Source organism: Emydura macquarii, unplaced genomic scaffold, assembly GCF_026122565.2.
Source record: "Emydura macquarii macquarii isolate MOO-44397 ecotype Brisbane River unplaced genomic scaffold, CSIRO-AGI_Emac_v2 contig_3506, whole genome shotgun sequence".
Lineage (NCBI taxonomy): Eukaryota > Metazoa > Chordata > Testudines > Chelidae > Emydura > Emydura macquarii.
The window spans coordinates 11,587,282-11,603,311 of NW_027133643.1; the positions used below are offsets into that span (position 1 = coordinate 11,587,282).

Genomic DNA, 16,030 nt, shown 5'->3' on the forward strand with positions numbered 1-16,030 from the left:
AAATCAGCAAGACAGGGATAATGCTCAGAAAAATAAGAGAGAAACATTTGGGAAACAATAGTATTTGGGGGTTTGTTCTTTGTTTCAAGTAGGAATCTTTGAATAATGTTCTTCCTTTCCCTCCATCTCCCTTTTCCGTTGGTGGGGATGTTGATATTCTCTTTGGTATTCTGTATGTTTTATGACTCTTTGTTTGAGTTCATTGTGGTGCCATACATGGAATTCAGTGGTGTTAGGATTTTCATTTCTCATCACATTCACAAACACACCACTAAGCCAGGCCAACTCTTTACACTTGTTCTGTCCTTTGGTTTCCTTCCCACGTGAAAGTCCCAAGTCAGCTCTCATTAGGGCATACATGATACATAGCAGTGCGGGGTTATCAAAAGAAAAATGAGATGGTTTTGTGAGGCACACTCAAATAGAATGTCTTAGAGAGAGAGATTGCTCTGACTAGAGTTTCTGCTGTATGTTTAAATAAAACCCCAAACCTGCTGCAGTTGTAGTGCAGCTGGGCAAATACTGCATACACAAAAATATTCTGCAAATTATTTGCCTAGCTCTGTTCTAGAATGACTTTTCATTACAATGTATTTACAGTCATTAGGACATTCCATATGTTTTAGGTGGCTGTATTAGGTGCATTTTCATTTTGGGAGGACCAGCTGCCACTGTTTTTCATACCGTATATTAAGAGATACAAAGCCATGTCTTACTGGGCTTTATTTACACTATATTCCTCATCTGCTAAAACAAACAGACTTTTGCTACTTAAGAGTTGCCAGAGTTTTTCTCATTATGCGCATCTATGAAAAAGCCATTTTAGAGCTCAGAATTATTTTAATTTCCCAGAAGTAGTTTTCCTACCTTATAAAGTCCTGTGAAGTTGCTTACATAAAGACTGCAGGATATGAATCACAGCTTTCAGTTTAATTTAAAATCTAGGTATATACATTTCACAAAAGTAGCTTTCTCATTCTCTCACTCCCTTTGTTAAATGATAAACACACTTGTCTCTTGGTCTTCTTTCTAAAGACGTAGGATCCAACTGAGGCAAATTCACAATAAGCATCCTGTGCCAGTTCTCCCCAGTCAGGATCTTGGTAATGACTTTGGAGAAAAGCTTTAAGTCCCTTCCTGTCTGAAAGCATTGTTCAATGAGAGAAGGAAAAGAGCCATTGGGCCTGAATACATCTGTTAATTGGAGACTGTGGGAGGCCGAAAACACTCTGGCAATCAAGCATTGAGACCCCTACTATATTCCATTTTCACTGCTGCACGTGTAGGGATTAAAGGTCCTGAGACTTGAGAGTAGTGAAGTGTGGGAGGCAGGGACTTCACAAGCATACACCATCTTCTCCCTGGGCAGCTTCATAAATAAATAATGAAGAGCGGGGGTGCTTATTTGGTTTGTGGTTTCTTTTGTGGGCTCTTTCTACTGAATTGGTCAGCTTCCTTTGGCACCAGTGATTTTGTCAATGACTAGCATGGGTATGACTGATCAAAGGTTTTGGTCTTAGACCTACAGCCTTCTGAAGTGTCGGCTTCTCTCAAGGCCATAGGTATTGTCTGTTGTATCAGGCCTTTCTTTAATCAAGATATTTTATGCCTGTAATCTGCTTTCTTTAGTCATCTAATTATTTTGCTGTTGCTTCCTGTCATTCAGTTCAGACCGGTACTGATCTTTCTTTTGTTTCCTGATCTTTGTTTTTCATTTTCTGAGCTGAGCTTCCAGTTTATTTAAGAAAACATTTACACCTGTGGAACTCTCTAAAAATGCCTTTGGAAAGCAAGATGTTTATTCTGTAGTAGAAAAAAAGCACTTTTGCCATTTAAAATTTTAATCAAACTTATCAACTTGGTGTGAGACTAGAAAATCATAATTAATTACCCCCAAGTTGTGGACAATCAGTCTTCCAAGGAAAGGGGCTGTTAATTTTTGGCCTAACCTTGTTGCAACTGAAATCAGGGTGAATTTTGTTATTAACTTCAGTGGGTGCAGAATCATGCTTTTCGTTAGAACACATGACCATCTCAAATATGTTGTTTAAATACACCCATTCTATTGAGAAATGCTCAGTTATGTTCTGTGTTTCCTTTTACATTGTAAGAAGCACTTACTACGGGATAGATACTATAGATAACACAATAGTAATCTTCATTCGAGCTATCACAAGGGTTTCTTGCTGGACTGTTGTCTTGCTGAGAAATCTGGCTTGAGCAGATTTTGACAGATAAATAATTTTGGCGTCAGACATCCTCTCGAAGGTTATTGTGGTAAGTTAGTGAGTCAGGCAACCGATACCAAGCACTAAGCTAACATGCAGCAGCAAGCTGTGGTTGTTTCTATACATTGTCCTGAAACAAGTGTTTTTACAGTTAGGGAAGGGCAAAATGATTCAGAGAAAACAGAAACTGACCCAAACATCCACCCAAAGAAAACTGAAATTTATCATCAACCAACTAGCAATTGTGTGTCGTGCTATATTAATATTGATTTTTATCTATACAAATATTCAGTATATTTTCTAATGCTACACAGTATGAAATTGTAAATCTTATCAATGCTTTTGCTTTTATGTTAATCAAAAGAAATGTTAACCTTCCAACAAAAATCCTATATCATACCAATCAGTTATGAAAGCACTGCCAGAATGCATCTGCCATTTGTATTCATAGGCAGTCGATGGCATAGGACTGTTCTTCAGCTGGATGTCTTTAAACCCTGCTGGATTAGCATGCACTTTCTTAATGTGCCAGCAAAGTCTCATGCATATGCACCTTATAAACATGTGACACATTCATTTTCAGGGAAATCAAATGGTGGTTTCATCATGACCTTGCTATTTCTTCAACAGCAATTGATGGGGTTTATTTTTTTGTTAGACCCACCCAATTCTCAGGAGGTGAATAACATGAGTCCCAAGGTTAGCTTGTGAATAGGGAAATTCAAACTCTCTTCTAAGCAATGATAATTCACAGTACGTTCACTATGCAGGATTTTTGTAGCAACCTTATTCTAATCTAGCCCTTTTATTATGCGTTTGCATATTCAGCTTTCAATTATTTGGAAATAAGCTAGAAACAAACTCACCCCCACCCATCCCTCTCTCAAGGCAGGTTCTGACTCTTTAAAGGGAACAGCAAATTTTACCAGTAAAATATTAATATTAGTTTGCCTAGATCAGAATGATACTATTACTTTCAGGGAGGAGTCACTTAACTGATTTATAGCAATTTTTCATTTAGGAATTGTGCTTTGAATTTATTATGGATTTTTAAATCATAATAAAATTGTGTAAACAAGTCTGCCATGAAGTTATTCCTTTTAAGCATTTGCTCAAACGTATAAAAAATAAAGCAATTTTTCTTGACATAAAATGGGAAATTGCATGGTTCAATTGTTTACATTTTGATTAAAAAATAAACCAAAGAGAAAACAAACACTCCCCCAACCCCGAATGTTTTGCATCTTGTTAAAAGCAGCTTCTAGCACATCATATCTTGATCTAGAGGAGAAAAAAGGAAGAGTTGCAAAAGCACTGAAATGTAAAACAAAAAACCTGGTAGCCAAATACAACATGTTTACTGACTCTAGCCACTAAAATAATGGAAACTACCTATCAAAAACTTTGTCTTTTTGAAAGGATTTACTAAAAATTAATTTAAAAAGATTTATTATTTTTGCTATTAAATTTATTTTTAAAATCAGCTTCTCATCACCCTTAGTGAGAGTGCTTAAAAAAAAGAAAATACATAAATTGAAACTGCGAAGTAACAGAAACAGTTGCAAACTTGTCTTCTCTAGAACCCATTCTGTAAATGATGAAATATGAGGAAAACTGAAGATAAAGTTTTGGTATTCCTCAGAGTGAAGAACTTCTTTCAAGGAGTATTGGCTTGAAAAACTAAAAATAGGTCAAAATGAACAGTGCTTCAAACATAGGTTGTGGGGAGCCAGAAAAATAGAAAATTACCTTTTATATAAGAAGTCTTTAAAAAAATGAAAAGAAAATCATGTACTAGAAGGATTTGCATCAGTTATCTGCTTTTCTGCCCATTGTGAGAATGACCAACCCGCATTTGGTCTCATCTTCTGCACTTGGGAGTTTTGCTTTCATGTTGACAATTGGGACCATATCCTGAAATCCTCATTCAGTTCTCACTCAGACAAAAACCCTGGCTTCACTGGGAATTTTGGCTGCCTAAGGATTAGACACCTTTGAGAATTAAATACGCAGCTCTGGAAGAGGTGACCAAGTGTTCATTAGTATCTGTTCTGGTTTCAAATACTGAAGATTGAATTTATCTAATTTTTAAAAGAATCTGCTACACCACACGCCTGTCACAAACACCATAACTGAATGTTCAAGATGCATGGAGATACACACTCCTGATAGATTTATATACCTGTGTTCTGGTCCTGCAAATACCTATACATTTTAGTCATTTCCCTTCTGTGTATAAATGCTTTCAGGATTGGGCCCTAATTCCCATTACACAGGTAAATTTCTGTGTAACCTGCTAGATTTTAAATATTGAGTGCCAAATCCTTCCCAGGTGAAACTGAAATGAATGGAATTATACCAGGAATTAATTGTGCCTTGAGAACAGAAGTGGTTAGAAGCATGATTAAATTGATCAAGGCTTGGCCATGTTGTATTTGTCTGGGAAAAAAACCCCAAACAGTAATGGTATCCTTGTAGATAAGAATTCTTTCCTACCTTTTGTTCTGAGGACTTCTAAGAAACCGTGCCAGAGTGAAGAATATAATATCATATTTGTGCCAAAACGGTGGGTCATGAGGAGAATGCAATTTACAAACATTTTTACACACTGAAGATTTGCAACTAAATTGTTTCATTCAAACAAAGGGGAGGGAGCACCCACCTTCTGTATATGTAGTCCACGCACAGGCATTTCAAGGTCTTAGCAGTTCTTTTCTCCTCTAGTTGCCTTAAACTTCTGTAAATGTCTTTAGCTTTTTCTCCACTAAGTTTTCCTCCACAGATCCTATATTGGTGTAAATTGGTGTAGTTTCATTGATTTCAAAGGAACTATACTGGTTTACACCAGCTGAGGATCTGGCCCTGTGTCTTTGTCTCTGTAATGCACCATGCACACCTATGATGCAGTTGTCTAAATAGCAGTAATAATAATAATAAGATTCCTTGAGAGGAAGCACTGGGTTGGAAAATCAAAAGAGGGGTGCGTGCCACTGGGTAGCTCTTTGTTTAACTTTCAGACATGAGAAGGAAATTTACTTCTTCCATAGAAAGCCAAAGTATTAGATTTTGTTCAGCTGAAGTATAAGGAAGAAGATGTTAGGGAGCTGCACTCAACACATCCTAGCCTACGGCTGCATCGCACCTCTTCCCCGCACGCACCAGGCCACTACTGCAGCCTGTGAGCTGAAACTCTCTCTCTTTGTGCTGCTTATGTGAGTAGTTTGTGCTCCTCAGTCTGACAAATTCTCTTTCCTTGCACAGAGCTAAAGAAAACAGGCTTTGAACGTGGGACTTCTGCAGCAGTGGGGGGAGAGGGAAATGTACCTTCAGCTCAGAGCCAAAGAATGGAGAAGCCATAACTCAGTCTAGGCCCTCTACACAAAATTCAGGGACCTTCTGGCTCCATCCCTTCCTCTGCCAACCTCACAGATCTCCCATCCATACCCATGTGAAGAGAGCCACCATGGAGAGATGTGGCGTTCCCTTGCATAGCCTTTCTATGGCCTGTACTCCTGGGGCTTTTGACCTCCTACACTTGCATATGTGTTTCCCCATGGCAGTTTCTAACTTGTCTTTACAGTCAGAGGAAAGGAACCCCACACCTATCATTCTTAGAAGCAAAATGTTAACATTAACAAGGCCAGGAATGAACAAAAGATCTGCATTTTAGATAAAGTAAAATACGTTTCACTGTTTGTGAAAATAGCATCTGAGAGTCTTAAATGAATTATAATGAAGGGAATTAAAAAAAGAAAGAAAGAAAAAAGACTCTGATAAGAAACTGAGGCCCAAATGCCCCAGTGAATACTTCAGAAGTGGTTACCAGTATCAATCAAGGAATGATTCGATGGCTGGCTGAGCTAATTTAGTTGAAATGACTTGAAAAGTCATTTCAAAACAGGAAAACGTCACACAACCTGATTGCTTTTCTCACCACTGTCCAGATGTTTTCAGAACACTGTTTGTTGTTCAGAAGATCAGGCATTCTTTGTTTCTTTGGGGTCCATAGGGTTTTCTTCATTATTTTACTTTTATTAAAATAATTTGTATTCCTTTTATAAAGGAAACACTTGAATTGCACTATCTGCTGATCAGAACATGGGATATGGAAAAAGGAGACGCAAGTTCTGTTCCTGACTCTTCCACTGACTCCCTGTGTAACGATGGCCAAGTCACTTCATCTCTCCATGGCTCAATTTCCATTTATAAAACGAGAATAAAAATGCCTGCCTCTGTTTGTAAAATATATTCATACGATCCGATGAAAGGCACTATATAAATGCTAAGTATTATTATTAATTACAGGGATGCAGTAATAACTCTAAATTCATTCACTAGTTTTTTGAAATGTGTAACATGCTGTACAAAACATGCAATGCTTCGGTACATTCAAAACAATTGGTATTTTCTCACTGTATACAATCTATTGGTTTTACCCTTTGCTGTCAGGTTGGCTTAGCTAAGAAATCATTACCGAAATTTTCACATAACATCATTCATTGATCTGTGCAGAGAGAGCAACGTGCATTCTCCCTGCTGGCACTGCCCACAAATGGCATACAACAGAATAGATAAAATCTCTCTGGAGCATCTGACACCAAGTGAAGCTCAAGAAAAATCCAAAGTCCCATAAAACAAACAGTTTGTATGTGTATAAATTGCTTCTAAATGTTATTGAAGATGCCATCATCGGGCCTCACTGCCCACTGAGCTGTAATTTTTAACAGTGTCACATTACTGAGGAAATTCTATGAATAAATTTATATTCCAGCCCTATTCAGACAGTACATTGCAATGATACAATAAAAAGTACATGAGTAATCCCCTGTATGTAACTAGGATACTAATTGCCTTGGCTGGATTTGATCATGGTCATGTTTTTAACAGTACTGCAGTACTGTTGTCTTCAATCATGTAAAGATTGCTGATTAAAAGCTTGAAGAAGAAGGAGGAGGAGGATTTGTTTGCTTAAAGCTGGGTTTACAGAGGAAGGGGGGGTGGTCTTGTTGAAGATCAGAGATGAGAGTCAAAAAACCTGGGTTCTCCCCTCTACCACAGACATCATGTGTGACCTTGGGCAAGTCATTTAATCATTTTGTGCCTCAGTATTCTATCTGTAAAATGGGGATAATAATACCTGGTGCTTTTCTACATTATGGTAGCAGTGCTGTGAGGCTAAATTTTTTGCATAGTGCTTTAAGCTCCTCAGCTGAAATGCATGATTCTGTATATATACAAAAATGTTACTATGAAATCCAGTTGTCACAACTTTGGTTGAAAACCATTTTTGCAGTCATCTGATTATGGTGGTTCTTTTGTATAGATAAAGGCCCTGATCCAGTAAAACCTTTCAAAACATGCTTTCCTTGACACTTGAAGTCTACTTCCATGCTTAAAGTTAAGCATGTGCTGAAATGCTTTGCTGGATTATGGGCAAAGTGAATAAATTGTTTTCAAACACTGGGTAGTCAGATCTCATCTCCGCTTTTATGAGAGCTTTAATTTTCATTGTAATTACACAGATAGGCAGGTGTGCATTAATTCTGTAAAGTTCCAGAGGGGTAGCCGTGTTAGTCTGTATACAGCATAAACAACAAGAGTCCTGTAGCACCTTAAAGACTAACAAAGATCTGCGGGCATAAGCTTCCGTGGGCTGCAACCTACTTTGTCAGATGCATGAAGTGGAAACCACAGATAGGAGGTGTGTATATATATACACATCCAAGAGTGAAAAACATAACAATGGAGAGGGCAAGTGCTAACAAAGTCAATACAATTAATTCTGAATTTTTTGGTTTATAATTCTCAAAAACCAAGTTTTGGCTTGGTAGTTCCTTGAATTTGGATAAAGAGTCTTTGACCTCTCTCAGCTGACATGAATCTTAAATGAGATTTAGTAATTGAAAGTAATTCTCCAGTGTGCCCACAGCACTGAGATTCCTGACCTTCACATCAAGCATCATTCACAACTCTCCGTTGCCTGGATCTTATGACATATTCCTGAGTGAACTGATCATGTGCCAAAAGTCTGGTGACACTGACGCACCACAAAAAGATCCCTAAAGCCATGTGACAGCATCCCGGCTTCCAGTCACTTTTAAAGTGAAAATTGCACCTGTTTCTTGCTAAGAGGCATTTTCAGGCACTGTGCTCTGCGTGTGTGGATCTGTTTCTCTCCACAAGTTGTCTGTGGATGGTAGCGGATTAGCTGATCTATCTTTAGTGTTTTTACTTTCACTTCTAGCCCACCTAGTTGTTGATGATTCTTGTTCTACTGTGATTGGGTTTGTTCCTTGGTGCTATTCATTTGCCATGTGGAATAAGGATTTGGACATTTGCAGGAAAGCTCTCATTTGTAGGTGGTTGTCTGCCTAAACCAATCGTAGCGGACACATATGACATTCAGTAGTTAAACTGGTAGAAAAATGTATGAACTACTAACCCATCACTGTCTGAAGAACACATTGGTACAAGTGGACAGATTTGTCTAGAGATAAAGCATCACAGATAGTGAAGGTAAGGAGTCCAATGTCCAAACTCCCTTCCACGCTGGCGTTATATGGTAAAAGGGAAGTGGCATCAGCTACTCACCTTTGGAATTTGAGTAACTGAAAAATATTACAAACAGATTTCATGCTTTCATTTGCTCAGGTCTTAATCATTCGGAATAGGGGTTATCTGTGTAGAAGGGATGGAGAGAAACTTTGTGATCAGGTTCTGACCTATTGGTGTAAAGCCCAAGCTTTGGTGTGCAGACTTTGTATGTATGTGTATACAGGGAATATGCAGGGAGTTAGTGGAATAATAGGTGGAAGTTTCCTCTATTAAAAGAGAAAGAGGGAAACCTGTGATATGTGCCAGGCAAAGTTGCGATAAACATGGGAGACAACTACCCCTCGAGATCTCTGTCAGCAACCCAAAGCTGTTCATTCTCCCTTCCATATGGCCATAGCCAATGGCGTATCCAAAGTAAACATCACTGACATTTCAACCTGTCCCTGCTGGGTGGGGCTTCTGTGACCTTGAGGCCCCTTGTGGTTGCTGGCTTGGCAGCATTGTTAGATTGCCCTGATTAAAATGGAGTCTCTACTGTGTAGACTTTCCACAGGAGGCCTTTGCATAACTGCTCAAAAAATGTTTTCATTGGACCAATTTCTGCTGGTGAGAGACACAAGCTTTACACAGAGCTCTTCAGATCAGAGCTCTGTGTAAGCTTGAACACTTGTCTCCTTCACCAACAGAAGCTGGTCCAAGAAAAGATGGTACCTCAGCCACGTTGTCTCTCTAGTATCCTGGGACTGACACGGCTACAACAACACTACATACAAAAAGGTTTTGTTTTTTATTGCCAAGTTTCAGCAGGTTAGGTCAGCAGGGCACCAAACCTATTGCAAAGCCTTCGCTATGTGTACCATAGGTGATACTTGATAGATCTGCTGAATAGTGCCCTGAAAATAGGCTCTTCTGACAAAGTAATTCAATTTATTTAAGTAAATTTCTGTGTGATGAATGAACAATACTTTATATTTCACTAAATCCACCAGGGACTTAAGGATAGCCATCGTAGGCAGTAGGAAATTCTTATTTAATGTGTTGTTCACCAAAAACACAGTCTAGCAGTCGAGAGGTGGATGTTTGAAAACAGTTACATGGAAAATCAGTTGTTGTGATTCTTTGGACTTGTAAATGTCACCCAAAATGGTACGATTGCTTATGATTCTCTTTTTAAAGCCAGTTTTTAAAAACCTTTTAGAAACTAGCTTTACTTTTCCTTAAAGCAGTGTTAGAATTCTTGCAGTAAGGCTATTATTATAGATGCTTGATTACAATCTGAAGGGAAGCCTCACAGTAAAGGAAGTAGGTACTGTTGCAATGTTACTGTGATATTCTTTTGACTAGCTGTACTTGAATTCTTGCACAGTGATGGGGGCAAGGAGCTACATTACAGCAGTAGGCTTCCCCTCCATGCATGTCCCTTAACACATATGGAGGAAGCCACATGACATCATCCCAATCAGCACAGATAACACCTATTCAAAGCAGTCAAAAAACAGAAGTAATTTTAAACCTAAAATTTCACTTTTATTTTAGGAATCCTGTCTGGATGCTATATGCAGTCATACAAACAATAGACAGCAATAAAATCCTAAAGCAGTATGAATATTTATAATCACCAGTGATTTCTTACTCTGATTTACATCACATACACAGTAAACAATAGAGTATATTATTTGCATTGCAACCTTAAATGTAAATGAAAATTCTGATTAAATCTATAAAATGGGATTGTGAATGCATTCATGTAGCAATATGAAGCAAGTGATTGAAATTTAAATTGTGCTTTGTAGACTCACATTATAGAGTTAAGGACTCTTGTTCTTACGGTTGTAACAGAGGTAAAATGGATAGATATTGATAATTTATTGTTTGAAAACATTCCCAGTTTGAAATTTACTAGAATACATTTTTGCCTTTATCTTGCTAGAGGTATGAAAAGTAAGGTAAATCAAAATCAGGGTTACTGTGGAAGGAGTTAGCAATCCTGTTTTACAAAATCCGAATGTGAACATTTGCACTGAAAATCATCTATCTCTGCAATGATGAAGATTTTAAAAATATGCAGAGATTGAGATGAGGAGGCTGCTGCCTACTTTTGATTTATTTAGATATGCACAGGGCTTCCTCCATTTTAATCGTCCTTTTGAAAAACATGGCTGTATTGCTATAGCTGGCAAACCCCTCAAAAAACAGCCATCATTTCTTCCTTGCATAGCGCAGCTGAGCCAGACTAATCTGGAGTGGGAACCCCCTTCAGCCGGCTAAGCAGCCAGGACTATTCATAATTCATAAATGCTTCAAGCCATCTAGCTGAATGCATTTGGATTAGCTCTTGCTTCTTCGTGCAATCCCTGATTTAATTATTCTGTTCTGCCAGCAAATAAGCCCACATACCACCCTTCTGCAAAGATTGAATGCAAAGCTTGGCTTCGTGTTGGATTAGAAAATACCATGTTTTTTCTCATCTTTGGCTTTTATGAATATTAATCTTTTTATTGACTGGAAAACTGGGACATCCTTGTTTTTGTGGAATTCCTCTACCTGACCTGTGAATTCTTCATAAGGGATTTCTTGATTGTGGTGTGGAGTTTTCCAAAATGCCTGAAGCAAATTATTTGTTATCTGTATCTTGGGGTTACATCAAGGTGGGTTAAGAATCTTGGATGACAAATTATAAATGACTGTGTTATATATTATAAATCTAGGATATAAAATATATAAAGCACATGCTATTTAAATAAATATATGTACTATATAGCAAGAGATAACATCCCTGTACATACTGTAAATGCATTATATTTATATTTAATGGTTTTTTCCCCCTTTTGATGATTCACTTCAGAAGACAGAATAATTTAGCTATAAATATAGTTTCATTTGAAAATTAGGGATATAATTTTGTGCATATTAGGATGAAAACATGTTTAAATCCTGTTTTGTCATATAATAAATCCAAGCATATGTGTTTTCTTCTTTAGAGTTACAATATATTTTTCCTCTATCATGCATTCCTAACCTATTTTGCAAATATATAGCAAAACAGAGTGAATTTATATTTAAAAATTAGGCAGGATGTGGAATTGAAAACCTGTACAGGACTTTAATCTTTTAGAGAAATTGCGTATAACGTAGTCTTCTCTTTCATTTGATGCAGAAAAGCTAATGTGCACATTCTGTTAGAAATTCATTACTGTCAATTTAATATGATAGCAAGAAATTGCCAATTATGATGGTGCTGAATATTATCTAAATTCAACCAGATGGTGCTGACTGTGTTCAAATATCTACACAGTTTATCTCTCAATATCTTGTTTGTGGATTTGCATGCAATAAAGTTACAGCTAAATTAATGTAGAACAGCATTCAGAAAAATGTCAGCTTTTTAAAATTTATTTTATTTCAACAGTTCAAGAGAATGCTGAACCGAGAGTTGACACACCTCTCAGAAATGAGCCGATCCGGGAACCAAGTCTCTGAATACATTTCAAACACTTTCCTAGGTAAGACATTTCACACCAGTATATACTCATAGACTGTCTTTAAGAACATCTGGAACAGACACTCTGTGGAACAAATTGCTAAACCTTTGGTGGTTGATCATAGAATCATAAAGGAGATGACAGTCACTTGCTCAGGTGATCACATGCTCTGGTTGGTTTAAAGGGGACCATAAGTAGGACTGATAGAAAACAATAAAAGCTCAGCGGGAGTGGGAATTATATCAGTCATTAGAAACCATACTATGTGGTGTTGGAGGTACAGAAAACCTGTTGGTGCCATTTTTATATTTTAAAATCAATGAACTACTTGCAATACCTGTCTGTTAAATGGCAGGTACTCTAGTGTAAATTACTCTAACTCAGGGTAAAAAATACACATTCTTAAATTCAAGTAGAATATTTTCATAATAAGTAATATTTTGTGGTGGGCACTTAGCAACATGAGTGTACTGTATGTAGCTAGATCACTAACCTTAAAACCTTTTACTGATAAGTACAGGTTTTTATTTTTATTATTTCTTGCTCTCCATTGCTATACTATACCAACAAATTCCATATGTCCAAAGGATATTTCTTAAAATTCACATTATTCATGAGTTTAGCTATTTTATCAAGTAACAAGGTTTTTGTTTAGGATCTTCATTTTGCCCTGCCTTAGCACTAAACATTGCTAAACATATAGAGAAGTCCTTATGTTGTTCCAGTGCCTACTCACAAGGGAAAAGCCCATTGATGTCAAATCAACAGTCGTGAACAATGGTTTTCTTCTTAATTGCAATATTGCAGATACAGTAGTAGTTCTTATTGCACAGATCTTTAATTAAGCAAAGGAAAACACAACTAGTGCCTTAGCCCTTTTAGAGATGATTAGATCTGCAGAAGTGCAAAGAGATTATAATCTATTTCACAAGAGCACAAAAAAGCATACTGCAAAAGTCATGTGCCATTGTTTCTCCATTTTAATGTAATAAATAAATTATTTGTCTTACATTAAAGCCAAAGGTGATAACTAATTTAATAAATGTCTATTTATATAAACAAATCAGAGCAGGTCAAATTCTCTTCCCAGTTGTGTGCTAAACTCCCATCGAAGTCAGGAATAAGTTAGTACAGGTTACTGTATGACACTGGTTCATTTTTAATGATTGAAATTAAAGGGTGGACATTATATTATATAAATATTGATACACTATCGCCCAATTTAAACAAAGTTGGTGTATCATGCCCCAGCAAAGCCCAAAGGGAAGATTCATCACTGTGGAAGGCAGACTGTGGTAATGTTGCTGTCCTGCACTAGGTTTAGATCAGGAGGGGCCGTCTTTAAAATAGACCAGGCCTCCACTGCGAATGTGCGTGTGGAACCACTAAATCAGCCTAGATTTTGACTGCCCTGGATATATCCTTCTTTCACATTCACTGGCAGCTCCACTCACAAGAGGAGAGATTCAGCGATTTCTGACAACCTACTACACTCATCGGGGACCAAATTCTCTTCTGGTGTATAACTACCCTGGCATTAGTATAGTTGCACCAACAGTGAATTTGACCCCCTCTTCCTAGGGTCACGAACATCCTTTACACCAACATAAGATCTTAGACCAGCATTTATGTAACTAGTGGATTTAGACCTGAGTGTATCAGCCTTTCATTATTAATTATTACTATGTTAAAGACAATGGTAATGACTAATACCGTCTTAATTTACAATAATCATTCCTTGCTTGAATGTAGTATTTCAAATTCAATTTGATTTTAATGGTTTATTAAAATACTCTTTTAAATCTTCAGGATTGATTGTGTAAAGTGGGTTGCAAGGTTCTAAAATTATCACGTGTAATAAATTAAAACTGAACGGAGGACCTCAAAATGGTTGATTTTAAAGTGAGAGTTTCCTGTGTCCTGATTCCGTGTAGTTGAATCAGTTCACTTTTTTCTTTCACAGATAAGCAAAATGATGTGGAGATTCCCTCTCCCACCCAGAAAGACAGAGAGAAGAAGAAAAAACAGCAGCTCATGACACAGATCAGTGGAGTGAAAAAATTAATGCATAGTTCAAGCTTAAATAACACCAGCATTTCGCGGTTTGGTGTGAAAACAGAAAAGGAAGACCATCTGGCTAAGGTATGCATGGTTCTTGTACATAAACATCCTTATAGTTATGTCATTCTAGATCTTCTTTGATACTGAAAAGGGAGAAAAGATGGTGTTGTCTAGTAGCTTTAGCATGAAAATGGGAGACGGGTCTTGTGGGTGCTGTTCTCATCTGTTTGAACTAGAGCAAGTCACTTAGCCTAGCCTCATCGCCTCTTTTGTAAAATGGGATTAAATATTATCTATGTGATAAGAATATTGGGAATCTGAATTAATTTTTTCAATGGGAGTCGAATCAGGCCTCTAAAGCATATTTTTAAGTGTGTACAGGCCTTTGAAATGTAATCAGAATACTTTAAAAGACCAGAAGCAGGAGGATGTGGCTAAATAATTCTGAATGGTACCGTCTTAAGTATCAGTGAGCACAGCTCAGCCATGTCTACCATTGGCTACTGTGCCTTTGTTGTCTCACTGCGGTTTTCTCTGGCTACATAGGGAGATATATAGCACTGAAAATAATTCACTTATGACTCAATGAAATGTGTTCGCCACTTAACAGTGGTTTGACTCTTCACTGTTACTTTACATTTCATGTACTTTGCTAATTACCAATTAATATTAATTATCTTATTAAACTTTCAGCAAATGCTGAAGACCTGATTAAACTGATAGATACGAGAGTGTGTTGTACATGCTCCCACATGCATTCTTAAAGTATTGTAACTATTCTCTTGTATTGGTTCTGTTTTTCTATAGGAGCTGGAGGATCTGAACAAATGGGGTCTTAACATATTTAATGTTGCAAGATATTCACACAGCAGGCCACTCACCTGTATTATGTACGCCATATTTCAGGTTAGAGCACGTACATTTGCTATTCTTTTACAACACTTGTATGGTTTCTGATTGTTTTCTGGTTTGTTACTTCCCAAAACATGTTTACAGGGACACCTTTAGTTGCATGGTTAATATGTATTCTTTTCATATTTATTAAACAGGAGAGAGATCTACTAAAAACATTCAAAATCTCATCGGACACCTTTGTAACTTACATGATGACTTTGGAAGACCACTACCATTCCGATGTAGCCTATCATAACAGCCTACATGCTGCTGATGTGGCCCAGTCAACACATGTTCTTCTCTCTACCCCTGCATTAGATGTGAGTTGTTCTCTTTTTAACAAAGTGATCTGTGTTGGGGGCATTGAAGCAATTTGACTGGATAATTCTAATGCAATAAAGCTGGATATCTACATGGATATTACACTATATAGATCCTCTGTCTTTGAATTAATTGACTCTCTGCAGGATTTGGTGGCTCTGAAGCCTAACGGCTGGAAGGCAATAGAGGCATGGGAGACTAAAGTGTGTAATCTTGAACTGACCAGTGGGCTAGTGGTCATGCATTCCAGTGCCATACAAGGTTCAGAGCTTCTATGCCATATCTTGCCCTTACTTCTGGTTTATAGATGAGATTCTGTCCACTCCCAGCGCCTCAAAATCTTTTACTAGGGCTCTGTTCACAGACTCAAGATTTCACTTTGAGATTGTTAAAATACATAGCAGAGCACTGAAAGTGAAGCATTCTGCTTCAGCCCTGCCAACGTAGTACATTATTGTGCTTTTCTGAGGGCTCGGTTTATTCTAGGGC

The 16,030-nt window shown here is 37.5% G+C and overlaps 1 protein-coding gene across 6 annotated transcripts in view; it reads left to right on the forward strand.

The window, feature by feature from the left end:
* Positions 1-16,030, forward strand: part of PDE4B (phosphodiesterase 4B) — a 321,202-nt gene that overhangs the window by 297,342 nt on the left and 7,830 nt on the right. For all 6 annotated transcript variants that reach the window (XM_067535627.1, XM_067535625.1, XM_067535624.1 and 3 more), the window contains 4 exons: positions 12,193-12,286; positions 14,229-14,407; positions 15,134-15,232; positions 15,376-15,540. In XM_067535627.1, the coding sequence (XP_067391728.1) occupies positions 12,193-12,286; positions 14,229-14,407; positions 15,134-15,232; positions 15,376-15,540 (537 nt within the window). The remainder of the gene's footprint in view (positions 1-12,192; positions 12,287-14,228; positions 14,408-15,133; positions 15,233-15,375; positions 15,541-16,030) is intronic.